General features: G+C 39.9%; 1 protein-coding gene across 1 annotated transcript in view; it reads left to right on the top strand.

Moving 5' to 3' along the window:
• Positions 1 to 3,685: 3,685 nt before the first annotated feature.
• Positions 3,686 to 27,823, top strand: part of TPO (thyroid peroxidase) — a 100,210-nt gene continuing 76,072 nt past the window's right edge. Inside the window, exons 1-5 of the mRNA XM_060262326.1 lie at positions 3,686 to 3,743; positions 4,889 to 4,973; positions 19,503 to 19,672; positions 22,119 to 22,251; positions 24,800 to 24,929. Of these exons, the coding sequence (XP_060118309.1) occupies positions 3,686 to 3,743; positions 4,889 to 4,973; positions 19,503 to 19,672; positions 22,119 to 22,251; positions 24,800 to 24,929 (576 nt within the window). The remainder of the gene's footprint in view (positions 3,744 to 4,888; positions 4,974 to 19,502; positions 19,673 to 22,118; positions 22,252 to 24,799; positions 24,930 to 27,823) is intronic.

The raw sequence follows: 27,823 nt of genomic DNA, 5'->3' as shown, positions 1-27,823 counted from the left end.
CAATTAGGTGCCACCAATGAACTTTCTATTGGCTACTGCAGTAGTCCAGCCCTTATGGTCACTGCAGAGCCTCCCCTTTCTCCTCCCTCGTACCTCCCATCTTCTAAGGGCTCAAGAGATAATCTGTGGAGTAGCTACCCACAGGTGTGCTTCTAGCAGTATCCCAAATTCATAGATCCATACCCGATTCCTGATCAGTTTTGGGTCCCTTCTCCCACTTCCTCGCTTGTTGCCATTGGAGCCTTCCTTGAAGACTACGATAGGTAAATATCATCCTGTTTGTCTACCCATGTGTTCCTCTATCTATCTATCTATCATCTATCTATCTATCTATCATCTATCTATCTATCTATCTATCTATCTATCTATCTATCATCTATCTATCATCTATCTATCATCTATCTATCATCTATCTATCTATCTATCTATCTATCTATCTATCTATCTATCTATCTATCTATCTATCTATCTATCTATCCTTCCTAGAACTGAATGTGTGTTTTGATGAGTATTTTATCTTATATGGAAGTCTGTATTTTTCCCAATAAATTTTAATTGATTTTACTAAATTAGAGTCCCTATATTCTTATGCATTACCTTTCTGGACGGTTAATCTTGTATACATAGGTAAAAGATCCCTAGTGAGCCAGGTGCCCACCTGACTATTCCCCAACCTCGTTTTGAGGGCATTTTGGCTTACATCTAGCTCATGCTTTTATACAGACAAAGGAGAGAAAAAAGGAATACAGTACTGTGTCCTAGGATGAATGTTATATGTGCATACTTAACCCTTTTATGGGATCTTTTGAGCCTGTGTAATACATATGCATGTTTGGAACTGATGTAATTTAAGAGGTTTTTTGGGGGAGAATACTACAAGACATAGATAAAAAGACAATTTTATAATGCATTCTAAACAATAACATAGTTCACACTCTAAGAAGCAAAAATACCTATGAGACCAGCCCAACAAACACTTGTTGTATGATTTAGCCTGATCTGGTCAGATCTCAGAAGCTAAGCAGGGGTGGCCCTGGTTAGTACTTGGATGGGATACCATCATGCTGGCTGTGGCTGGTGGAAGTTGTAGGCAAAAAACATCTGGAGAGTCTCTACAATGGAGTCTCTACAAATTGGCTGTGACTTGAAGGCAATAAAAGGCATTATTTACATCACTACATGTCACTCTGAGGTTAGTGGCTCTTAGATACAACAGGAGATGGCCTTTATTTTGTTATTTAATTCAGAAAGGCAGCTTATTTGGTCTAACATGTTTCCACAATTTTTCTGAATATTTAGGAAAGCGGGTTTGGGGCCTCACAGGCACCAGTCATCCCAATTCGTCGACACAAGCCTTCTGGCTGAGAGGTTTCACAACCCTTCTGTCTCCTTGTGGCTAGTCAGTGGTAAATTACTTGTAGTGCACTGTAAGGTTTACTTGGCATTGCCAAGATGAAGTCTGGGCTGTCCTGTTCCTAGGATCCAAGAGTATGTTTCTGAGGGTAACAGATGAAAACTCTATTTATGTAAATAAATACAGCCTTTATGAGTTAATAAGAAGGCGAAGCAAAAATATCTTCACACCCATCATGTTGCTCAAGAATCAATACATCTGGTATGACTGTTGCGTGGTAGGAGTGAAACAACATTAGGTTTTATATTCTTTTGGCTTAAAACTTAGCTTTTTGTTGCTATAGAATGGTAAATGGAAGATTCACCATGCAGTATCAGAGGGAAATTGCAGTCGTATTATCAGAACACAACAAACGAGTGTTGAAATGCTATGCGACATGTATAAAAGAGGCATGGTCCAAAACAATGCTTCAGCTCACTCCTTTCTTTAACCTTGAAAATGTATTCATGCAGAGAACAAGTTTATACTGAAGACTGGAGCCTTGGAAAGCATTTCACCGGTTTCATAAGAGTTAGTGCCAGAACAACAGAAGTTTAGAAGATAACCTCAGCAGAAAAAAGGTTAGATTATAAAACTTTGCTTTGAAGTTCTGGAATAAAGTCTATATTTTTTATTTATAATAAGTGCCAAGAAAGGTTGTTATCTCCCACACTTTCATACACGGGTTTTTTCCAAAGATGGTTTATGGGTTTTATGATTATAAATGCCATTTAATGGTTCCATGTTTATAATTAAGCATACAGGATTGTTTGTCAGCAGGTTGTAATAGTGTATACAAATTCTTAGAGGTGGCTTATGATTGTTTCCTTGTTACTATGGTCATTGACTAAACAGCTGGAAATGTGGGACCATTTCCACTGAAAAACACTGCATTTGAGGCAATTTGAAAATGTAACCCTAATTTTGTAATGGCTACTCGCATGCAGTTCAGTCTGAAATGTTGCAGTCATCAAACGATGAAGAGTCTTTAGCTTTGTTTCAGAAGACTGTCTTCTACTAAAGCCCTGTTCAAATAACACAATGAACACACATGCATCCTATCTGTATGTGTATATTTGTGTGTAAGAAAGAGCCAACATCTGTTCACTTTATGAATGAAATCAAGGACTGGTACCTGGAAAAATGTGGGGTTTCTATCACATGTTCAGCTGAACATGAGTTTACTATATCATGAGAATTACTCAGTGTACATACAATAAACAATTAAGTATACACTGCATAAAGAAGGCTGGCTCACAAGTTACATTGAATCCATATATGGTGTATGCTTGATTTTTCTTTATACATATGTTGAGTAAGTCTCATGTTACATTCAACACATGTGCAGATAAATGTGTGACTGAAACCACAAATTTAGCCTGGTACTGTCCCCCCATTTTTATTTGTAAAGTAAATGCATGTTGTCTCTTTCTTACAAAAAGAAGTATTCACAGACAGTCAAGGATCCACATGCCTACACTGTAACATGTGAACAGGGCTGGACTGTATTTGCATTCACTGTAACTTGGGAACAAGGCTTCCAGCTTCTTTCAACAGCAACAGACTTCCTCCAATGGAGAATGACCTTTCCCAATGGAGAAAAGACTTTCTTTGTTGAAAGAGAGCTTTCTTTGATGTAGAAAAATGTGGTGAAAAAGAATCATAGGATACAACATAGTGGGAGGAATTAAATAGATTCGAGCCTGTGTTTTAAGAATTAATGTCTATTTTGTAACTGGTGCTCAGCTATAGAATATGTTAACATGGATTTTTCTTTTAAACTGCAATCCACAATTTTCTTGCTCCAGAACAGCTCTATTGAAAATATGGGAGTTCAGCCGCAATAAATTCGTAGTGAAACTCTAACCTTAAAAGTTTTCCGAGTGTCTTTAAAGGAAACAAATGTAAGAAAGCAGTGATTTAAAAGTTCTTTGAAGCTTTGTTTGAAAACAGGAGGTATCTTATTCAAAATTTGGCTGTCCAAAATCTTTTGTTATATGAGTTCATAAGATGCCATCCCCTTACACATTAATGAAATCCTCTGCAAACATTTCTATTTATCTCAACTTCATTTGATCTGAGCTTTTACAGAAATAGAAGAGGGTGTTAATCTTCTGATTATTTGAATATTTAAAGAGACTGGAAGAGGATCACATTTTACAGAGCTGGAAAAACAACTTAGATGCATATTGTATGCCGCTTTTATGAACTGTAATCCTAACATTCATTCACTCTAGTGTTTTCATTATTTTTCAGATGAGAGTATTCATTTTCGTCATAATTTCAATAACAATGGCCAGCATGACTGTTTTTCTTTCTTTTGTTCAGAAAAGCAGAAACGACTTATTCAGTAAGTAAAAAATAACAATTTCTTTATCCTCACATATTCTGTTAACATTGGGAGCAAAATGCCACTAAGTATGTAGTAGCTGGCATATTCTCAAAGAAGGAAGAAGAATTTTCAGGTCTGAAAGAGACATTTGTTTTAGTTTAGCATATCAGTCTCATGAAGTTTTGGTTCTTTATTATCTCAGCCGAAAATTACATGCAATTAGAAAGCCGAAAATTATGATGCACATCCTAATTGTGGTGTTACTCACCAGCTACAACCAGACCCATTCACACTGGTTGCCTATAGTACTATGTATAGTGAAAGGTACCATGTAGTGTGGTATAATCATAATTTGAGTTTTCCAAATCTGCCTCCATTCTTTGGCTGTTGTTGATGGCGGGGGGGGAGGAATGAGAAATTCCTACTATGACATGTGGGTTTCATTGGATGAGTAGGAAAAAGCTGTAGACCTAGGATGGCACTTTCAGTAATGGCCCTAGGTCTTCTAAAACATCTTTTTCTGCTCATAAAATAAAATGTTGTGGGTTCAAATATTAGCTAGGGCAGTTTTCCTGCCATAAAGTCCATGTATCTCTTGCTCCAAAATCCTCTTATGCTTATATCTTCCCTAAACTGGTGTTTGGCAGTCATCTTTCCTGTTAACATATGCTGCTATTGGAGGCACCATAAATGATATAAAAAGAACTCTTGAGTGCCATCTGCTAATTTTTTTCACACACAAAATTAAATATATTATCATTAGTCAAGAAAAGTGTTGATATGCAATATCCCATTATTAATATACCCAACATAATATCTGGGTTCATTTCTGTTGTGGCTATTGCATATATAATCCCATAAAGGTTTAGTAGTTTTGTTTAAACCCATTAATTTAAGTGGCCTTTGGTGTGCTTTTGAGGGATAGGGGGATGAATTGTAGTGATTCTGTTTGGGAGATACAATGAAGAGAAAGAGACATTATTTTTAGATGCAGTTCTCAAAAATTATAGGCTATATAATACAAATGAATAACAAGAATATGTGGCTTTTTGTCAGCCACATTAATGGCATGCTATGATTCTGTTAGTATTGTGCTAAGGATATTACAAGTTGTGCCAAGTTATACTCTGCTTCTGTCTTCCCTCTTTCATTTTTATGCACAGGAAAAACAAGAAAGCATGAAATTATCAAAACTATCCTGGAAGCAGCATCTGTAACAGATAAAGAAACATGTAAAATACCAGAAAGGTAAAAAAAAAAAAAAAAAAAAAAGAGTTGTGCATCCTGTGAGTTCTTGCAGGTGCATCCTCACTGAACTCCACTGTAGTGTAGTCTTTCTAGTGCAGGGGTGGGGAACCTTTTTTCTGCCAAGAGCCATTTGGATATTTATAACATCATTCACGGACCATACAAAATTATCAAAAAAACAATGCTCTGCTGAGGGAGAGCCAGCAAAATTAATACAATTATTCAGGCCAGCAAAATTAATACAAATAATAGTTTTTTCTATTTGACGTCATGTGGGGAGAGCCTAATTCGGCGCACACACACACGACAGGCCACCCTAGGCAAATGCCTAGGTTCAGGGCTTTTTTCCTAGAAAAAGCCCAGCAGGAACTCATTAGCATATTAGGCCACACCCCCTAATATTAGCATATCAACTCATTAGCATATTAGGTCACGCCATTTGGGATAATCAAGTGCAAATTGAACTGGTGGCAGCTGGCTCCCACCCCCCACCCTTGCCACCCCTACTTCCCTCCCTTCATGAGGAAACTGCAGCTGCTCCCAGCAGACCTTTAAAGTAACCACATACCCCAACATCAGTCCTTCACAACGCCCACCACTCAGAGGAGAGAGAGAGGGAGGGAGGGGGAGAAGGAGAAAGAGAGGGATGGAAGAGAAGAGAGGGGGAGGAAGGAAGAAATGGGTGGAAGAAAGGGAAATGAAGAAACAGGTGGGGGGACTTACCTGAACTGTGACAGTGACTTTTCCGGGTCCCGCAGTGATCTGGGCTGGCCATCCAGGCCCCAGGGAGGCCGCAGTGTGGTTCAGCCCCACAATCCCTGCCAGCCAGCCCTCGGGATGGAGGTTCCCCACCCCTGTTCTAGTGGTTACTGGTGGGAGGAACTGCACAGAAAGAAATGAATTGTGCAGGGAAAAGTCTGCTAGGAATAGGCATGAAACTCTCTGTAACTAAAAATTGCTTTGCATTCTTGATTTCTGGATTACTTAGTCATGTTTCTAAAGTGGAACCAACACAGTAAGAACCCTCTGTTGTCCCAGATGACCCTCTGTGACAAGGCAGCTGCTTTATTAATCACTCCACTTAAACAATAACCCTGTTGTTACTTCAGTTGTCAAATATTTCCCTTCAGCAGATGGCATGGTAGGCACAGGTAAAGATATAAGCAGCTTTTGGTTTATTTGAATATGCTAGCAGGGAAGGAAATCGATATTTACATAGACCGTTTTCGCACACAGCTTACCTCGCAGTCACAATCCTGTTCCCTCAGCAGCGTCTGTCGGATTTCCCACCATCTGCGCCGGAGTTACAGGAAGTGCCGCGGCTTTTGCGTAGCAAACGTAAACTGGGTTTTAGCGGTTTACGTTTGCTACGCAAAAGCTGCGGCACTTCTTGTAACTTCGGCGCAGATGGTGGGAAATCCGACAGACGCTGCGGAGGGAACAGGATTGTGACTGCGAGGTGAGCTGTGTGCGAAAATGGTTATAGAGTTTTGGGATGTGGGATATTAAACAGAAATTTAAATATAAACTCATAACTGCCTCTGAGTTTGCTGAATTCACAAGAGACGATTTTAGACACAAAGCTTCCCACTAAAGGTATTACAGATGTGAAAATATTTCTTCTTAGAGGTTACTTGTTCTAGATTTCCTTCAAACTTCTTTATTTTACACATTGAGAGACTGTTTAACTTTTTTGGAACAGACTCCTCCAGAGCCTCTCCAATATTTAAGGCCAACACCACACTGGCTTTGAAACATACTCTGCTTTTTGGGACTCTTTTCACACCAGACAGTCTCTCTAAAGCAACCACTTTTTGCTTCATCCACTCTCCAGCTCCTTCTCCAACTGTCCCACTCTTCTTGACAGTTAGCTGCAGTTCTGCAATCAGAGTGAGTTGCATTAGCTGTCAGTCATGTCAGTTATCTCATTCTTTTCCCAGCAGCACTGCCTTGGAGCATGCATATGCCTGCTGTCCATCACATCATATCCAAGTTCTGTACAGAGCACTTAACATGCACAGCTGGCAACAACTTCGATTTCCTCCTGCTCATTTGTGCCTATCCCCAGCTATGTATCAGTATACATAGGTATATTGATAAAGCACTATAAAAAAAGACGTTATATTCATGTACTCATATGTATGTTCCTAGGATGCAAATATAGATTTTATTGTAATGTATTGACCATAGGTCTTAACTGTTAAATATTAATACCTTTTAACAAAATTCACAATGTTACATTATTACAAAAATGATAACCTTCAGGTCCATAAGCATTAAAAAGAAAAAGTTAAAACATAGCCAGCAATTTATAACTAAGGTTCCATACCATTTGATCTAAACCTTCTTGCAGCCAGGGCAAACAAAGCAACTCTATTAGAGACATAAACATCCTTATCTGTGAGCTAAGATATTACCTTATCCAGATCCAAAGCTCCCTTGCACATGATTAACATGTTAGCAATAAACTTTTTTTTGTTTATTTAAATCATTCAATAAGCATAACATTGCTATAACCAATCAATACAAAGTAAAAGAATTACAACTGTTAAACAAAGCATAATTAACAACTGTTCTGTCTAGGGGTCATATACTTATTTATAAATACATATAGATAGTGATTAATATAAGTATTAAATCTCTCCTTTCTAATCAATAAAACATAAAAATTTTGTATTTTTCAGGTACTTTACAATATTCTTTATTAGAGTTTTCAATATATTTGAAAAAGAAAACCAATGCTCTATAAAAGTGTTTTTGCATAGTGGAACTTCTTGTTGGATGATCTGAGAAGCTAATTTATCAATCACTAGTACATCCCAAATTTTCAGGAGCCATTGTGACTGAGTAGGTTTAGAAGTGCTTTTCCATTTTGAAGCTATCAATAATTTGGCTGCCATTATGAGTAAACAGGCCAGATCCCCTTTTTTTCCTGAGCAAACTTAAAATTAGAACAGTCATTTAGCAATAAACTTATTTCAGGGTTCATGATGGAGACGACATTTCAAAATATAGTGAATCAGACCATCTATTTCTCCTGAACCACATGCTCAACATTGTAATGAGGCAGGCATGTTTGAAAAACGTCTAACAAAATGCTGAAAGCATAGCTTGGAACCTTAGACTAGTAAAGGCCACCTTCAATTTCACTGCTTTAAAGTCCTTAGATATGAGGCCTTGACATGATCTCTTTTCAGGAATTTAAATAGGGGAGCTGCTATGGATTGATCAATTATGTGACGGTCTATTTTCTCATCCATTTAAAAAAATGTTCCTAGGAACTGTCACTCTAACTAACAATTGGGAACTGAATTGGTTAGCAATTAGTCCTCAGGTTCAATTCAAACTACTGATTGTCAACTACAAAGCCCTTCATGGCCTAGAGCTAGGGTTGCCAGGTCTCCCCTGGCCACCAGGGGGGGCTGGGGGGTAGGGTCACCAGATCCAGGTTTGGAAACTCCTGGGGATGGAGCCTGGGGAGGACAGGGACCTCAGCAGAGTACAATGCCACAAAGTCCGCCCACCCCCCCCCCCAAAAAAAAATCCATTTTCTTCAGAGGAAACCAGTATCTGTAGTCTAGAGGTGATCTGTAATTTTTGGGGATCTCCAGGTCCCACCTGGAGGCTGGCATCCCTATCTAGAGCCCACATTTTGAAAGGACCATGGCTGGCGATATGCCCCACTGCACAACAGCACTCATCTGAGCAAAGTCTGCTGAAGGTGCCACTCTGCAAATGAGTAAGATCAGCCGCTGCTTGATCCAAAGCATTCCCTGTTGTGGTTCCCACAACAGGCTAAGGAAGTCAGGAAGGCTCCCACACTTTTATCATTGAGCAGAATGTGTAAAATGGAATTGTTCAGCAGGCCGCTTTTAGAAAGAAAATAGGGCTGTCCTAAAACCAGAATCACTCTGGCAGATGTTTTTACAAAGGGAGAAGGGTTGTGGTATACGGCAACCTTTATTGTTTTTGTTTTGTTTTTACTGCAGTATTTTCTAATTTCTGTACTCCAATTTTTGCATTTCATGTAATGTCTTATACCATTTTATTTCATTGTTTTCTAACTTTGGAATCCAGCCTTACTACTATGATTTTGTATGTCTTACATGGCCCTTATTGCACTGCTAAATGTTGTAATCAGCCTTGAGCCTCAGCAAGAAAGGCAGACTATAAGTAAATTAAATATATAAATGAATATTAGCACACACAGCCAAAGTATCAATCGTGCACAACAGTGTCTGTGTAATACCAAGTTTACTGTATGCACAAAGGATTACAGCTACCCCACCCGCCACGATACTGAGTCACTTTTTCCCCCCTTGCTGCATGACCCATCAGGCAGAGATTGATGAATTTAAAATTTCAACATTTCATTTGTTTTCTTCTTGGTTTTGGGATACAATACAGCAGAGGATTGTTGTGTTGTTTTTGGCAGCAGTATTTTTAAAAATTTATTTTAGGGAATGGGAAAGTCTCCAGGATCCACCCCCAAAGTCCCCAGATATTTTCTGAGTTGGACCTGGCAACCCTAACACCAAATAATGGCCTTGCGTAGAAAGTCATGTAGCTGCCAGCTGAAATCCACTTGTCTCAAACCCTCCTTGACATCTGGTTAGTGTTGTTCTGATATCTGAGAGCCAGTTTGGTGTAGTGGTTAAGTGTGTGGACTCTTATCTGGGAGAACCGGGTTTGATTTCCCACTCCTCCACTTGCACCTGCTGGAATGGCCTTGGGTCAGCCATAGCTCTGACAGAGGTTGTCCTTGAAAGGGCAGCTGCTGTGAGAGCCCTCTCAGCCCCACCCACCTCACAAGGTGTCTGTTGTGGGGGAGGAAGGTAAAGGAGATTGTGAGCCACTTTGAGGGCAGGATATAAATCCAATATCATCATCTTCTTCTTCTTCAACTTCACTCTTCATAGACAGTTTTAATTGCCTCCTCAACTGATTTTCCCACTTTGCAGTGGATAACTGAGCAGTCTCAGTATACTTCTCAAGTCATTGACTGAATAACTTGAAAGTATCTTCTAAATCCTTGGTAATATTTGTGGAGGCTTCAATCTTTCTTTCATTTTCTTCTTTTTGCTGGAAAGACTTGCTTTAATGAAGTTTGAAAATTCTGGACTTCAGCATAAATAGTGCAGGGGTGAATGAAAAAGACAGTGCAAATACTGAAAAGAAAACAAATCAAGGAAGAAAAAGTGTACAATTCCAGATTTGATCTTCCAGAAGTTATAATGTTCACATTACTGTGAAAATCCAAAAGTTTAGCTTACAAAAAACTGAAAAAAACAGCAGTACAATATAAATAAGTTCAGTACTGCCCTTGAGAATGAAAAAGCACTTCTGGGTTGAAGAGGCAGTTTCGCATCCAGCTTCAGACTGGGAAATTCTTAATCATTCCCCATACAATATTTAAGAGTTATGTTTGTTGATTTAATGAACTAAGTTTTTGGAACAACCTGTGCTGACTGAACAAAACTGTATACCGTGTGTGACCTTAATTTGAACCTGAACACTAATCTGTGGTCAAATGTATGGTTTTTTTAACAGACCTTGCAATTTTGAAAGTAGATTGTATAGATTTTGTGGCGGTGACAGGAATGCCTTCTGAGAATGCACAGTTGTGAGTCCCCTTTGACTTGTAACAAGTTGCTCCTTGAGTGATTGCCAGAGAGAGGCTGTGGCTTTTATGTAGGGCTTTCCTCTGCCCACTGAGCTAACTGGGTAATATGGTTCAACTGGGCATACTTCCTTCTTTATGCATCTGCCTGTCAGGGTATGTGTTTGTAGGAAGAGATACAAATCCCTTCTGCAGATATTCCAGGAACATAGTAGATACAGGGCACATTGGGGCTCCCTAGATGGGAACACATACAGCTGGGGCTGCGGGAACTGCACTGGTTGCCAATAGTGTACTGGATTCGGTACAAGGTGCTGGTTATTACCTTTAAAGCCCTAAATGGCCAAGGACCTGCCTACCTTTGGGACCGTCTCTCCCCATATATTCCCCAGAGGGTACTGTGATCTGGTTCTCAAAATCTATTGACAATCCCCGGCCCAAAGGAGGCCAAAATGAAAGTTACTAGAGAAAGGGCCTTCTCGATCTCAGCCCCCCCAATGCTGGAACTAATTGCCAGAAGAGGTGTGGGCCTTTCAGAGCCTTGCTCAGTTCCGCAGGGCCTGCAAGACTGCTCTTTTTCAGCTGGCCTTTACTTAGTGATCTTACATCATACTGTTGAATGAATACCGTCGCCATGGAAAAACTGTACGATGTATAACATCAAGATTTTAATATTAATCTAATCTTAGAATGCTTTTTAATTACAATGATGATTAATTTTATAAATGTTTGCTCAAATATGTATGTATGTATAATATGTATTGTTTTAATTCTTGAAGTGCCTGTGTTGTGAGCCGCCCTAAGCCTGCTTCGACGGGGAGGGCGGGATACAAATTAAATATTATTATTATTATTATTATTATTATCATCATCATCATCATCACTGTCCTTTACACAGTGGAGGGCACTGTCTTGCGTTTGTTACTCCCCTTGTTCTGTCTGTGGGCACCAGTTGATATTGGAGAGTGCTGTGCACTCATTGGCTACTTCAACATCTGATAAACATCATTGAGAGCAGTGGGTGTTGGCAGTGTTGATATGGATTCCAGGGCAGATGATATGGAATCAGCAAATTGAGGGTAGGTCTTATTTGACATTTCTTTTCTCTGCTGAGAGAGAGAGAGAGCACGTGATAGTGACTAGCTCCCAGTAATGCTAGTGGGCACAAACCAAACCAGGAATTGTGATTCATGCATGATTGAGGCCAATTCATGGTTCATTCCATACTGATGTATTTGATCCCATTGCACCTGAACTGGAAAATGAACCAACTTCTTTCCTTGGTATGTAATTTGGTTCACGTTTGGTTCTTTTTTTCCAGACAGCCTGCCTTGATTTCCCAGACCCCTGCCGCTTTGGTCAGTTTCACTGGAAACTAACCAGAAGTGACAGGGGGGCTGGGGAAGCTGTGATGTAACTTCTAGTCAGTTTCACTCCCAAGAAGCTCAGAGGGGGAGTGTAACTGACCAGAAATGGCAGCACATAGCTTTCCCCAGCCCCCTACCTCTTCTGGTCAGTTGAACTGATCAGAAGGCAAAGGGAGCTGGAGAAAGCTGCACTGCCTATTCTAGTCAGTTTAACTCTCCTCAGAGCTTCCTGGGAGTGAAACTGACCTGAAACTGCAGAGTGACTTCCCTTTTTTCCCCCTGCTTGACATATTCCTAGGACAGCAGCTTACTGGGGGCATCTGAAATAAATACAATAATATTGAATGGTCATTTATGTTTCATAGCACATTTGTTGAAATCACAGCAGATTTCAGTATGGCAGCCAAAATTGTTAGATCAATATTAAACATGACGAAACCACTGTTTTTGAATTCGAGGACTGCTTCTTTAGTGCAGCAAGTGTATCAGTTTCTTGAACTAATGTATTATTGTAGGATCTGATCCAAGTTTAACAGATTTGCAAGAATTATTCAGTACTTATAATCATAAAATACTATAGCATGTTTGTACATTGAGCACATATTGCTATAGCTTTTGACTAGCAACAAATAAAATTCATTTGACAGATCTAGTTATGTGCACAATTAAGTGTACTATAGTACACATAGAAAAGTATACTATTCTATGTCTGAAACATAGAATGTGGAGACCCACAGAAACAAAACGTTGCACTGTTTCCCTCAATCTCTAACCTAAGTGCTTTTGTAAAGTTTTGGAGCTTTACAAAACTCCTGGTTGAGCACTGGTGTCTCAGGTTTGGTGAAAGTAAAAATGATACTTGCTTATCATCTAGATAGCTCCTCTGCATTCAGCAACATATTTTAGGGGCTGGCTCTCCCAAATGTACTTTACTAGGAGGGGGTTGGAACAGAGAACTGAAACATCGCTTCTGCTGTTTAGAAAAATCGGGGGCTAGCTGTCAGCCTGGACATAAGACTTTTATTACTGCCCAGATGAGGGTGGAGGAGGTCTTTTTTCTTTTTTTAATGGTTTAACAATTTATTGACTTTTCATAAGATGTACAGTTTAAGGTGAAACAGGGCTAAAATTATAACATTGATAAATAAGAAATCATTCAAAAAACCAGGATGGTAATTTAAATAATATATAATAAACACCCATTAGTTAAGGCATATTTGTTGCAATCTTTGTTTCTAAAATTTGATCCTAAGTCAGAGGATACAAAAATTGTTGAAGGAGGAGGTTTCTTAATGCTGAATTGTAAAAAAGAAAAGGAAAAAAAGAGAACCTTTTCCCACCGAATTGAATAGGTAAATCTCCTCACTTTTATCCCTTGGCTGGAGAAGGGAATGAAACTGACTAGAAGTTACATCACAGCTTCCCCAGCCCCCCTGTCACTTCTGGTTAGTTTCCAGTGAAACTGACCGAAGCGGCAGGGGTCTGTATCAGGCTAAGCCTTTGTTTTGGAAGCAGACTCCAAATCTTGTAGACATCTGGAAAGCAAAGAGAGGTTTTTTTGGTTGTTTCCTTTTCAAAAATTTTCAAGGTTATCTCTGCTTGGGCCAACGAATTTCACATAATTCAAGTAAACTGCCTTCAGCCTAGTGGGAATGGGGTCTTACCTCAACTTTTGGAGAACAGTGTATTTTCCCATGAGTATTCTGAAATTCCCCTTTTTTCTTGTGTCTGGCCCTGTGGAGCTGCTTTCATTATCCACATGTTATCTGTCATTTTACTTTTTGATGGCATGGTAGACTTCTAGTAAAAATGTCCTAAATTTTAGTGGCCTATCAGATTTTGAAGGAGTTTTATTCAGTAACCTCTGGTTTGTTATCTTGAACCTTTTAAATACATGGAAGTAGAAAACCAAGTCCCCCCCTCGCTGCTTCTATGCATATGAAAGGAGAAAGCATATTAAATGGAAAAGATGGTAGTCACGGTTACCTGGAACCTAGGAAGTGTGTCGGTTGCTTGTTGCAAGCTAACAAGCAATCCACACAGGAAGGGTTAAGCATCTCTTTCTCTTATCTGTTCAAAGCATCTGTCTTGTTCTTGGAGGTTTGGCTATAAAGTGCAGCTTTCCCTTAATTCATGTTGAGGGGAAGAGTGCAGTGCAGTCCTAAACAGGATTTTTAAAAAAGTAAAGGTAGTCCTTTGTGCAAGCACCAGTCATTTCCGACTCTGGGGTGACGTCGAATCATGATGTTTTCATGGCAGACTTTTTATGGGGTGGTTTGCCATTGCCTTCCCCAGTCATCTACACTTTCCCCCCAGCAAGCTGGGTACTCATTTTACCAACCTCAGAAAGATGGAAGGCTGAGTCAACCTTGAGCTGGCTACCTGAACCCAGCTTTTGCCGGGAAGAACTCAGGTCGTGAGCAGAGAGCTCAGACTGTAATAAGATATAGCTATTGTAAATAGGTAGACTATAGTTTTTAAATAAAGCTTACTTCACTTGTGTAAGTGAAGCATGTTACTAGTTATTGAAAGTAAACAAAAGTTCCAAGACAAAGAACTGATTTGACTAGTTGAGAAATTCCTTCTAATTGCCAAAGCTAAACAGAGGAGTTAATACAGTTAAGATCAATCTTGCAGACACCTGCAATAAAATTGTCACAGTACACTTGACACCTGTTCATCAGTCTTATTCAGTCATCTCCTTCTTAATGTAACAAACCCTTTTAAAGTGAAAACTCAATGAAACTTAGCAGCATTAAGGTTGATCTTACTTGGAAGTGAGGCTGATTGAACTCATTGAGATTTATATTCCCAATAAACAAGTCTAAGATCAAACTGCAAACAGGATAATTGTGGGGAGCTCTCTAGAGGAAAACAGGGAGCAAAATGTGAAACATAAATCAATTTGCACTGCCAAGGGTAGGAAAACTTCAATGAGGATACTCAAACATAGATGTAGGAGGATTTTGATTTTTTTTTTAGTTGATTAAATAGATTATAAGAAGATTCGGGGCTTTTTGTGGCAGGAACTCCTTTACATATTAGGCTACACCCCCCTGATGGAGCCAATCCAAGAGTTTACAGTAGGCCCTCTAAGCTCTTGGAAGATTGGCTACATCTGCGGGGGGGGGGGGTGTAGACTACTATGCAAGGAGTTCCTGCTACAAAAAAAGTCCTGGGAAGATTAGATAGTAATTATAATTTATAATCTGTAGATAGGTTATCAGTTGTTGCTGTGACTGCAACCAATGGAACTTCAGTTAGACTGAAGCCAATATTCATAATCCGTGCACCTTTTCTCATTTTAGAGTGTTATGAATCACATATCAGCTTTCCCCTCTTCTCATAGTGTACCTATGAAATACCAGTACAGTTTCCACAAAGGCTGAATAAGTCTGTAAAAATTGCTCCAGATGCTGTCACTTCAGATCCTCTGACCTAGTCTAATGCTGGTGTCTATTTGTGTCCTGGTGAGAACACAAAGAGGACCATATGGTTTTCAAAGAAGCATAAAATCGATTTATATGCCCCAAAGAATGTCAGTAAACATTGCTATCACTCTATGGCCAGAGACTAAAAGAAAATAATGAAATGCATCAGTCTAGCTGTATGTAAAACAGTTCTGCTCCAGTATATTTTTCAGGAGCATAAACAAACTCATATATATATATATATATATATATATATATATATATATATATATATATATATATATATATATATGCTGGGAACTTCCAATTACATTCTGTGGAAATTATTCCTGGTGATCAACGGATGATCTTAAAGACTGTTCTGCTTCTGCCATATCCAATACCGTATTGCCATTTTGTTTTTGCTACTCACTTGAAGATTTCATTCTGGAAGTGAAAGTTCATATAGAAATGTGATGTGCAAAATCATGGACAGAAGAGACAAGATTCTAACTTTGAACTACAATGCAAACTGGCCTGTACATTCGTCTGGGAGCTCTGAGAGTTCTGCAGTCATCCCAGGTCTCAAGCTGGCGAAGTACTAACTTTTCTTCACCCCTGACTCACAGAAGATTTATCCACCTTCTCTCTGGGCATCACCTGCTGCTGCCAACTAGCCTTGGAAAGTATCTCACTCTAGAAGAATTACTACTTCTGGCAGTCTTTACTGTGTTGCCATTTAAAGGCGCCAGGAATCTGCCGCGTCTCCCATTTCACTTGTACTAGCTAATGTGGGGAATGATTGAACTAGGTGTATTATGACAGGTTCCCTGACAATTGGGTCAGCATGTCAGATGGTCATGCTGTGTTGAGATGTTCACTCACATTCAGTCATTCCTGTTTCTTTTGCTTTGCATTGCAACCCCTGTATTATGCCACCATAATCTGAAACGTGTATTCATTTCCACCTTGCTCAAATGTGTATTCAATTGTGGCTACTTTGGCATTTCACTTGGTGTAACTTTTCACAAGCTGTGCAGGAGGAAGACTTTAGCAGTGGCAGCCAAAGAAGACCCTTTATGTTATACATATAACCCTGGGAATCTTAGTGGACAGGAGTTGACTTTCGCTTGCATACCTTTTTACTCAATATATATTTTTACTTGATATATTTTACTTGGTATATCTTTCTAGTTCTAACTCCATCATTTCTCTTTCTTTGCTTACTTCATCTGCTTTTTGTCTTACTCGAAGAACAAAGGAGTGGAAGTTGCAAAATAGCATGCACTATCTCCAATATATTGATTAGCCAATAGACAAGATCACCTCATCAAGAATAAGGACCTTCCCCTTGTTGGTCAGAAGATTCTACTCAACACCTAATTGGCTTTATGCTAAATTTGTTTACAAGCTACAGAAGCATCAGCTTAACTCCTTCCAAAGCATTCGTTTTCTCCAGGGGAATTGATCTCTGTAGTCTGGTTAACATCCTCCCCCTCCCTACAAATCGAAACTTTCCCCTCATACAATCTGTCTTTGCAGCAAAAGGGTTTTCTGGATCAGAGTTGCTCTTTGACAGATGCCTGTTATTAACACAAGAGTAAATGTGCTGAAGCCAATGGGACTACTTACATGAAAATCTAAATTTAAATATTCCTGCACTTTCCTCGTGTATTGAAGGAAGAGAGGCAAAGCAAAGGAGGCTGAGAGTCCAGGAATCTCTGCGGTCCCACTGTGACACTGATGTGCTATATTTGGTTAACAATTTAGTGTTCACATAAGAATATTTTTTAAAAAATTTCAGAGGGGGATCATGCATATGCAATGATGAGCAGGGAAAGAAACCAGCATTGCAGGAAGCACTATGGGGCATTTCACTGAGCACCTCTTCAGAACTGTAAGGCAGGAGGGATTTAAAATGGAAGAAAGGCAGTTTTAATCAAGAACAGCTTAGGCATACTTCATGAATGGGAAGAAAGTGAGTTTGCCTGAAAACGTAAATAAATTCTGTTAGCAGCCATTTACTAAAATGAGTCTGTCTGAAATGACAGAAAAAAATCCTTTAGTAACCAGTTACTATACTGGAATAGACAGGCTGTCTGAAAAGGGCAGTAGTAAAGACAAAGGAGTCTCTCTTCTCTCTTCAGAAGAATATTTCTGACTATCCCCTGTCAGAAAATACTGATGCCAAATGTCTCCCCTATCAGAAACCAACTCACTGGCTACTGAGCCAGGTGAAAGACCAAATGCAAAAGACCCTTCTTCCTCCTGAACAGCTGTTTTTATTTCTCTAACAGCTGATGCTGGCCTATCAGAGAGCATGTAGAACAACCAATCATGTTAGCTCTCCATTCAAGATTAACTCCTAAACTCAGGGCCATAGCCAGCAGGAAGGCACAGGGGCGCAGCTGGGTGCTGCAGATTCTATAGGGGGCACTGTCCCTATGCCCCATGCTGGCTATGGCCCTGAGTTTAGGAGTTAATTTTGAGTGGAGAGTTAATGTGATTGGTTGCTCCTATACTGAAAGGGAAAGATTAGGGAAAACTGGGTTTGGGTGCTGCAGATTATATAGGGGGCACCACACCTATGCCCCCCCCACTGGCTATGGCCCTGTCTAAACTCTCTGTTGGAGACAAACAGTATTTTAATAGCCTGTTTTCCTAGCACAATCCATCACAGAGGGCATTTATTCACACATGGCAAAATTAATCAGTCTAAAAAATGCAGAAGCAATTATGGAATTAAAATAAGACTTCATATTTTAATATTGATTATGAGTTTAGAGCAAAGTTTCATAGTCAACATCAAATCACCCACTGAGGTTACAGTATAGTGCAATATCAAACACCCATGCAGCAACTCTCAGGGGTTTTAATTAGTTCTCTTAGCCATGGCTAGAACAATGGGAGGCTGCTTATAACACTATGCAGGAGGGAAAACTTGAAAGTGGATGTGCTTCTGCTTTGCCAGTGACTTCATTTGTCACTCACAAGGAAACTTGTTAGCCCCAGTGGACCTTTGACACTGACTGCAGTTAGCAGAACAGCACATCTTTGGATCAAAATAAACCAGCATTCTTAGGGTGATAATTCTCCAAGGAACTTCTTATGATCTCTAATTTCTAAAGATTGCATGATTGTGTGTGGGGAGGGGACCTGTAACTACCACCATCTTCTACAACATACCTTTATTCAGAGAGTTTTTTGTAGAAAAAGTCAAAAAGGAACTCATTTGCGTATTAGGCCACACCTCCTGACATTGCCATTGTTTCACATAGGGTTTTTTTTTTTGTAGAAAAAGCCCAGCAGGGTCTCTTGCATATTAGGCCACACCCACTGATGCCAAGCCAGTCGGAACTGCGTTCCTGTGCATTCCTGCTCAAAAAAAGACCTGCCTTTACTATTGAAAGGAGAAATGGTTAGGAAACTAAACAAATAAAATTTGAAAAATATTGAGAGTGGGACCCAATCACCATCTCTTTTGATGGGAAAGGAAGAAGGGATCTCCTTTGATTACTAAAAAAAGTCTACACTGGGAATTATGGGATGGGACCTTTAGCAGGGGACTAACAGAGGAAAGGAAAGGTCCCCTGTGCAATCACCAGTCATTTCCAACTCTGGGGTGACGTTGCTTTCACAACATTTTCATGGCAGACTTTTTATGGGCTGGTTTGCCATTGCCTTCCCCAGTCTTTTACACTTTCCCCCCAGCAAGCTGGGTACTCATTTTACTGACCTTGGAAGGATGGAAGGCTGAGTCAACCTTGGGCTGGCTATCTGAATCCAGCTTCTGCCGGAATCAAACTTAGGTCATGAGCAGAGAGTTCAGACCACAGTACTGCAGTACTGCTGTTTTACCACTCTGCGCCACTAACAGAACAGGTCAGCAAAAAATCTGTCTGAATCTAACCAATATTCTTGAAGAGTTCCCAAGGAACCATGCGCCACTAAATGTACTTAACTGGACCAGCTGAATCCTGGTAGAAAAGCATTGACTGAACTTATCCAGGCAGAGAGAATAGTTTTGTTTTGCATGTGTAATCTTTCCCCCCATCTAAATCCCTAACAGTGATATCAGCATTTAATTTTTTAAAAAAATATAAAATCACAAATATTTCCATTTCTTTTGTAGACATCTTCAAAGGAGCAGAACATTGACTCCTGCACAATTCCTGGCTTTCTCCAAACACCCAGAACAAGAGACTCAAGCTGTCTCTCGAGCAGCTGAAAAAATGGAAGCTTCAATACAAGTTTTAAAAGAAAAACTTCACCAGAAGCACAAAAGATCATTGCTTCCAAGTGGTAAATACACAAGCAAATATTCACAGAGATTCCCTGTGGATGCTTGCTGGCTATGCCTCTTGGATTAAATCATTATTGACTTTATGTTATTATTATTTTGCTGCAGGTAGGAGTTAAATTGATATCAGGACCTCAGTCGTAACACATGTTTAAGCTGCTTTAAAAGATCTTAGAAAACTCTAACTGTGCTTCAGGAGAAAGATTCTGATTTTCTGAATAGCATCTATGTGTATATGGACAGTCATGGAGTTTAGTTCTTCACATGAATATTTTAAGTATTCTTTTTCCCCAGTATCTACTTCATTGTAGACTTTATTATCTCTTCCTTGAAGTATACAGCAATAGATGATATGGGAGCACTTCATTCTCTCTTTTCTTTTTCTCCCAGAAGACATTTGGGCATAGTAGCACAGGAAAACACCAGCCATAAGTATCAATTCAAAGCTTGTGTACAATTCCTATAAATGCTTTCAGCCTTCTCCAATGTGCACAGCTTTCTACTGCAGCAGCTTTAAACCACAAAACCAGTAATGACATTAGAAATCCATCAGGGTGGGTGCTATCCAGAGTTTTGCAGAGAATGACATATGTACCGTTATCTACCTAGTAGTGAGGAGTTGTGGGTGTGTGCTTGATGCATGGATCAAGTCTGTTACCTAGAGGCTAAGAATTCTATAAGTGGCCAAGAAGCAGACAGGTGAGACCTTCAAGGACCTGCAGAACTGTACCACTTCCTTGCTAAAGGCTCCTGTGTTGTCATGGAGATTAAGAATGTCTAGGTAGGCAGGCATCCGGCTGAGGAGGAAGGATATTATCCCTTAGCAGGGGCCCATTCTTCAGATGACAAACCAACATAATCTCATGCGAAGTACATTGCATTGTAGTTGAGGGAATCAGGCTCTTCATTGTGGGAGATGTGATCATTGAGAATATTAAGAAAGGGTTCTGTGATAGTTGACTTGACCCCATAGTGACTTCCCTCCCTAGTATAAAGGTCAGATACATCACCCACTGTCTAGAGAGGACTGTAGGTAGTCTTGGGTCAGTGGTCATGGAGCACACTGGCAACATCCACGCTAAGAAACGTAGTCATAGTCCTAGAGCTGCATTCATAGTTGCCTATTCATATTCTTTCCCTGACACCACTGGCCAGTTCATACAGCTGGTAGTGCTGCTTCTGTGGCTACCAGATGCTGCTCTGTGCATAAATCTGGGAGCCTGTATGACAGAGCACTTGCAAGTGAACGGGCAGGGGAAGACACACAGACAGGTAGCAGCAAAGGTGCGTTGGGGGGGGGGGGGCAGCAGCAGTAGGTCCTGTCAGAAGCCTTGGGCTTTGGCACCTGCTCCACCTTTGGCAGCTGACTCCCCTCAGCACACTGATGCTGGCCCTGCTTCAACAGGACAAATCCACAATCAAGTGATGCCATAGAGCAGAGGTGTCAGACTCATTTGTTATGAGGGCTGGATCTGACACAAATGGGACTTTGTCGGGTTGGGCTGGTTCATGCGTGTCATAGTAATGTCAGGTAGAGAAGATATAAACTTTATAAGGGACACAAACACAATTAAAGATATTATTTTTAAAGCTTAAAATACAAACATGCTTAAAACAGTAACACCCTTGCAATATTATGTTTATTTAACAATCTTCTCCCTGACCCTTAAAAATGCCTGCCTATTATAGAGATGCCATTCTCTAGGTGGGACCTGGGGATTCCCAGGAATTACAGCTCATTTCCAGACTGCAGGGATCAGACCCAGCAAGAACTCATTTGCATATTAGGCCACACTCCATTATGCCAATCCAGCCAGAAGTGTGTTCCTGTGCATTCCTGCTCAAAAAAACCCCCCTGGTTTTACCTACCGGTGTTTGAATAGATGGTCCTTGTGGTGGCAGGGTTGTAATGCAGGTCTTTTGCTCCAACATGGGAAGCAGGGCCTGGGGCAGTTAGAGCCTCAGCAGTTGTCCTTGCGACTCCAACAGCTTTCCCCTGCATTCCAGGCAGCTGCCTCCCTAGGGGTCTCCAGCACATGCTCATGTGTGTAGTAAGTATGTTCTCTGCACATGCACAATGAACAGTGTTTTATTTTTTACCTTTTAAAAAGATTTTAAAGGGTTTTGTAAAGTTTTAAAGATTTTTCTGCACACCTGATGAGTGCCCCGAGTGTGGAGAAAAATCTGTTTACCCTTCATACGGCCCCGATATGTGGGAATAAGTATCCATACAGAGGGGCCATTTTGGCTATTATATATATAGATACAAATGAGCTCAAATCTTTAACACATAAGAATAAATTTTGATCCAAATTTGATTGAATAGCTAGGAACTCATTCAGATTCTACAGCAGTGAAATAAGATAAAATATTGCAGTATTGTGATTCAGTACTGGTCAACTACCATGAAAATATTGGTAAGAGTGATTGTGCACATTTGATTTCCAGATCTGTTATCTACTGATGTGCTCAATAAGATAGCCAATATATCTGGATGTCTACCATATATATTGCCACCAAAATGCTCCCCAAATTGTATGACCAGTAAATACAGATACATCACTGGTGTTTGCAACAACAGGTATGTCTTATAAATATACATTCTTGCTAGTTCTTTCACTCTGAGTGGGACACTCCTGATTTCAGAACAGATCTCCTTCTTTTCCACTGTGTAATTTGATTTCTTCACTTTGGCTTGGATCCAGCAATGGATAAGCGGAAACATAACTGGACTCAGAACAGTTCCACTTTATCACTTTGCTCCCTATATATTATAGGGTATAAGATCTTGTGTGAGTGAAAATAGAAGTGGGGATATGGAATAGAATAAATTAGATTTAGTAAAAGCGGCTACCATGGTCTCCCTCCCCCCATTTCTGCATGTGCAAGAGCTGTAGCTCAAGTGGGAATCTTGCAAACCCCTGGCCTTTGTTTCCTCATTTTATCTTTGTTTAATATTGAAACTTGAGCTAGCTTGGATTAGTACATGCTTATGTGAAGAAAGTGATGCAAGGATGCCATCCTCCAGGTGGGACTGGGGGTCCCCCCAGAATTACAGCTTTTTTCCAGACTACAGAGATCAGTTCCCCTGGAGAAAATGAATGCTTTGGAGGGTAGACTCTACTATACCATTGTAACCCACTGAGGTCCCTGTTCTCCCAGACTCCATGCTCAAATCTCTAGGAGTTTCCCATTCTGGTTCTGGCAACCCAAACCCTCCCAGTCCTTGTCAGTGGCCAGGGGGGGCCTAGCAACCCTAGCTAGAGCTGTGATGGTTATTTGATATTAAGAAGAAATATTTGTTTTGCATAAACCATGGGACTGAGTTTGCCTCAAAGTCTATTCTCCTCTACATCTGCTCATTGTGTATCTCTGAGTGTGAGAGATCCCAAATTTGGTAAGCTATTATTAATATAGAGGTAGATTAAGCAAATACACACAGAATTCAGAGGAAAAATTTTTTAAGACAGTTAACCACTGCACAAAGGTATCTCTTTGGAACACAACCCAGTGGAGAGGCTGTGGTGCAGTTTTACATGAATACAGAACTTTTGCACATGTGAGTCACCCATTTGTTTCAAAGAAGGTCTCTGTTTCAGATGTAATCAGAGTTCTATTTATCCCACTAAAGCTAATGACAAAGCCTTTGTGCTTGGGGAAGCTCCACATGAGCAATTGAACTCCTCAATTAAGTCTATGCCAGGGGTGGCCAACAGTAGGTCTCCAGATGTTTTTTGCCAACAACTCCCATCAGCCCCAGCCAGCATGGCCAATGGCTGGGGCTGATGGGAGTTGTAGGCAAAAAACATCTGGAGAGCTACCATTGGCCAACCCTGGTCTATACTGTTTATGATACAATGCACTTTCTTTGTCCATAGCAAATTTCCTTCAAAAGCTCAGTGTAAGGTGTTTTATGTCCACATTCCAGTGATCTGTTTAAATGTAAAGGCAATCAGGAGAAAATCACTGTTTAAACTGTTAGATTAACATATCATTACTTTTAATTGAATGAGATAGCACTATGTGCAGTATTTTATGCTATTTCAATAAAAATGAATCAACTGTAACTAATTTGAATGCTTTATTGAGGCGTAAGTCAACCTTCAAGTGTGAGTTATTTCAGTTAATTAACTATTTTACTGTCCCACATTGCTTTTCAAATTGAGCCCTTCGGCATTCTGTAGATCAATGAGGTATTAATAAAATAACTGTTCTCTGTTTAGTGTCCCCACAGAAATGCAAGTGTTTGCCCACTACAATTCAGATCCACTTTCTCTCTGAACAGTTATACCTCTCAAAAGCTGAGATATAGATGCATATAATAGACTACCATCAGGCCTTTTAAAGTTTTCTGTCTTCCAGTAATATTCAGGGGCTACTATTACTATTTACTATGATTGCAATTAGATCCTGCTTTCTTTAGAAAAGCAGAGGTGCTTAGATTATGCTTCCAGGGATCTTCAATTCAGGAAATATTAGGCCTAAAATTCATTGACCTAAATCCTAGTCCTTCTCCCTGCTCTTTTTTGCTCAGCGATAAGTGTACATGCCCCCCCCCCCTCAAAAGGATTCTGCAACCTCAACCAAACACACAGAGCTGCTAGCACTAGGGCAAAAGTAGTTCTCACTGATAAGTCCAAAAATTGTCCCCCTGTCAAGAGGAGATATTAGCCTGATCAGTCTTCTGCTTTCTCCTCTTAAAGGAGAGGATGGATCAAAACCATACTGGGGAGCTCTGCAGTAGCAGTGGGCTTGTTCTAGCTGACTAATTTCATGTAAGTCAAGTGTGTAGAGAAGTTAATTTACCTTCCATTGCAAGTGAAGGTTCCTCAGTCAATTAGGAACAAGGAAAGAAAAAACTTGTCTTCTTTGCTTGAATTTTTAGTTTTCCATTGAGCCTGATATATTCCAAAGGGTGATAACACTTTGAGATGGAAATCATAGTTTCAAGACATATAAGGTGTCACAGTAAATACATGACTTTCTTTAAAAAGTCTTCCTTTGGGGATAAATTTTTCACAGATCTGTTACTGAATGATTTTTTAGTTGTAACCCTGTACATAGTTGTCTATTGATCTTTTGTAATCACTACTTTAAGCTAATTGTTTTTTTCCAAAATTATTTGCAAGAGAACATCCTAGATGGGGAGCTTCCAACACAGCTCTCGCTAGATGGCTTCCTCCAGCTTATGAAGATGGACTAAGTCAACCCAGAGGATGGAATTCAGGTTTCTTGCATAATGGATTTCCATTGCCATCGGTTAGAGCTTTTGCAATTGCTTGCAAATTTGTACTAATCCAATAGTTTTGCAATTGAGTGACCGCCCCAGTTTGGAGGAAGAAGACATGGAGAGTATGAGATGCCAAGTCTAGTGTGAGGAGACCAAGGTTCAAATCTCAACTCATCTATGAATATCATTTGGTGACAGTGGGCTAGTCATTTGTGGGGATTCTACCCCTACTGAGTAAAGTTTGAAACTTTCCTTCAACCTACAGAACATTCCTCCAACTTAAATGGTTCTTCCTCTGGAGGAAAAGGTGCTTAAGTTGGAGGTGGTCTTTTTAGGCTGGAGGAAGGCTCTTTGGAGAATGGTTGAATCTATCACACTTTCCCTCATCCTAGCCTAATTTACAGAGTTGCTATGAAGACTGGGGAGGGGGCAACATATGCTACCATCTTGAGAGGAGTTGACTAGCATGAGAAGGATAGCATCCTGAAGTAGTGCATTCCTGGATAAACTGGATGCTCCCTCGGAAAAGGACTTTCACTGATCTATGTTAGAGTGAATGGCGTTGTATGCCTAATCATCTGAGGTGCTCTGGAAAGAAGGAAGCTCAGAATTAGCTGATGCTTTATTTGTAACAAAGTTTGAATGATCATAGTTTTCTCAAAAGCTAGTATTTTTATTACTAGAATTAGTACTTCATTTTACACAGCATAATTTATATAAAAGCAAACTGAAAACCAGTAATATGTTAATAGTCTGATATTTTTTTCTCATCACAAGTTAGTTTTGCTCCTGTTATCTGACAAAGTTCCAAACCTTACCAGTGCTGTTGTGAGATTTTTCCATTGATTTAGTCCAGATGATGCTATTTTACAGATGGGTTTTTGACTGTTTGAGACTTTTAGTCAAGAAGCTTTAATCAGATTAAAGGATATGAAAGGAATATTAGAACCATTAATAATTAGAAACCATTTAAAGAAAATCCTTTACTACTCTGAACTTGAAGCACATAGCTAGTAAAAATGAAACATTTTATGCTATAATAGTGGTCTTCATGTTGCAGAAATAAAACTCTACTGTTACAAGTGTCACAGAATTAAATTATATCAATTGTATCTATTGCTAGCCACCAACAATAAAGTAAGACAATCTTTCTTCCAACATCTCAAGAAATGGCCAACATAGTTGAGGTCCTTCTTTTCCACTATAGCAGTGGTCTTTGACCCAATGGTCAAGTAGGTTACAAAGCCGCAAATGCTAGGTTGCAAGTCCCTATAATGCCAAAAATTTTGCTGCCTTTTATTAGGACTTGTTATGAGCTGCACATGCATTGAGAATAAGATTGGGCACAAACCAGGAAAATGGAAGTTCATTGAGGCTTGTGGTTGGTGGAGTCTTACAAACCATGGTTCATGCACTTCCACGAATGTTTCTGGTTTGGGTTCATGGAGTTCATGAAGGGGATATTTTAAATGCCTCTCCTTCTCTCCCTTAGTTGTGTCATAGGGACAGCATGCTTCTAGTACAGAAGGGAAGCCAATTTGCAGCATGACTTTGGAAAGAGAAGGAGGATTTTTAAATGCCTCCCTCTCCCTCCCCAACACAATGGCAGCATGCTTTCTGGAGTGAAGGGAAGGTAATTTGCCTTCTCTTCACTTGTGGAGGTGTGTCAAGGCAGCAAGACTCCAGAGATGGCCACAAATGGAACAAACTGCTACAAAAAACCATGGCGGTTTATGGGCGGATTGTGAACCAGCTTGGTTCAAGATGAAACCTGGTTCATGCCCATCCCTAATTGTCACTTTTCCTGCCTCTCTTTGTGTGCAAGCATTCAGTGCAGCAACAAAAGTCACTCACTGGTTGGAGAAGACTCCCCCATGTTGCTGAATCTTGTCTTGTTCCTTTCTACAGTATGCTTCATCTGTCACTTGGCTTGTGTTTTCCACACTGATTGTTTGGCCTTCTGCTGACAGTCCTGACCTTGATATTTGTAGTCATAACTCTGGCTCTCCCTTTGTCACACAACTCTGTGACATGACGTCCTTTCACTACTTGCATCTCAGTAGCTGTCATGCGCAGTGGGTCCTGGGACTGGAAAGTCTGAAGAACAACATCCTACAGGTTTCTTGAACCGATAACTACCCAGCATATACCTTTGAATTGCCTTTAAGTATGAGTATTTGATTCATATTTTGTCATCTGGTATTCTTTCTCATTAGCTTTGAAAGCTAAGCATCTTTCCAAAATATTCCAGGGTGCTGCATTAGCCATTCTTTTAAAAATGTTTGTGTTCTCTCTTTGAGGAGTAGAAGGTTAAATTATGTTTTCTCCTTTCTACCTGTCCTGTTAATGTTGACAGATATTACATTGCATAGAAAGTTGTACAGTGAGGTGAAGTAAACTTGTTTTTCAACTTGTCAGAACCTACCTAGAGTATTGTAATGCATAGGCTACAGGATGCCCCAGCGCTCCATGGCTAAAAATTTAGAGAGGCCTTGGCAGCTATGTTTATGCTATAGTTTCACTGTTCTCACATATATGGAAGGAGATACGTCTCACAGCCCACTCCCTGACTGTCTCATTCATTTCCATAGCTTCTAAAATCATTTTGATAGGATTATTTTCTCCTGGAGATATCCAAGAATGGATGCATGTGAACCTTCATTTTGACCAAACACTACAAACATCTTGACCAAAGACCCAAATATAACAAAATATTTGTAGATAGTTCAACAGATGATATGTAGGCTTTAAAAGACACAAAGTGTACAAACTGATAACCAGGGCTTAAAAAAAAAAAGCAGGAACGCACAGGAACACAGTTTTGGCTGGCTTGGTGTCAGGGTGTGTGGCCTAATATGCAAATGAGTTCCTGCTGGGTTTTTTCTACAAAAAAAGCCCTGCTGATGACTATCTACACTGTCAT

This window comes from Heteronotia binoei, chromosome 1 (genome assembly GCF_032191835.1).
Source record: "Heteronotia binoei isolate CCM8104 ecotype False Entrance Well chromosome 1, APGP_CSIRO_Hbin_v1, whole genome shotgun sequence".
In the NCBI taxonomy this organism is placed as follows: Eukaryota; Metazoa; Chordata; class Lepidosauria; order Squamata; family Gekkonidae; genus Heteronotia; species Heteronotia binoei.
Note: the sequence above shows the minus strand (reverse complement) of the source record. Positions and strands in the feature narration are given on the sequence as shown.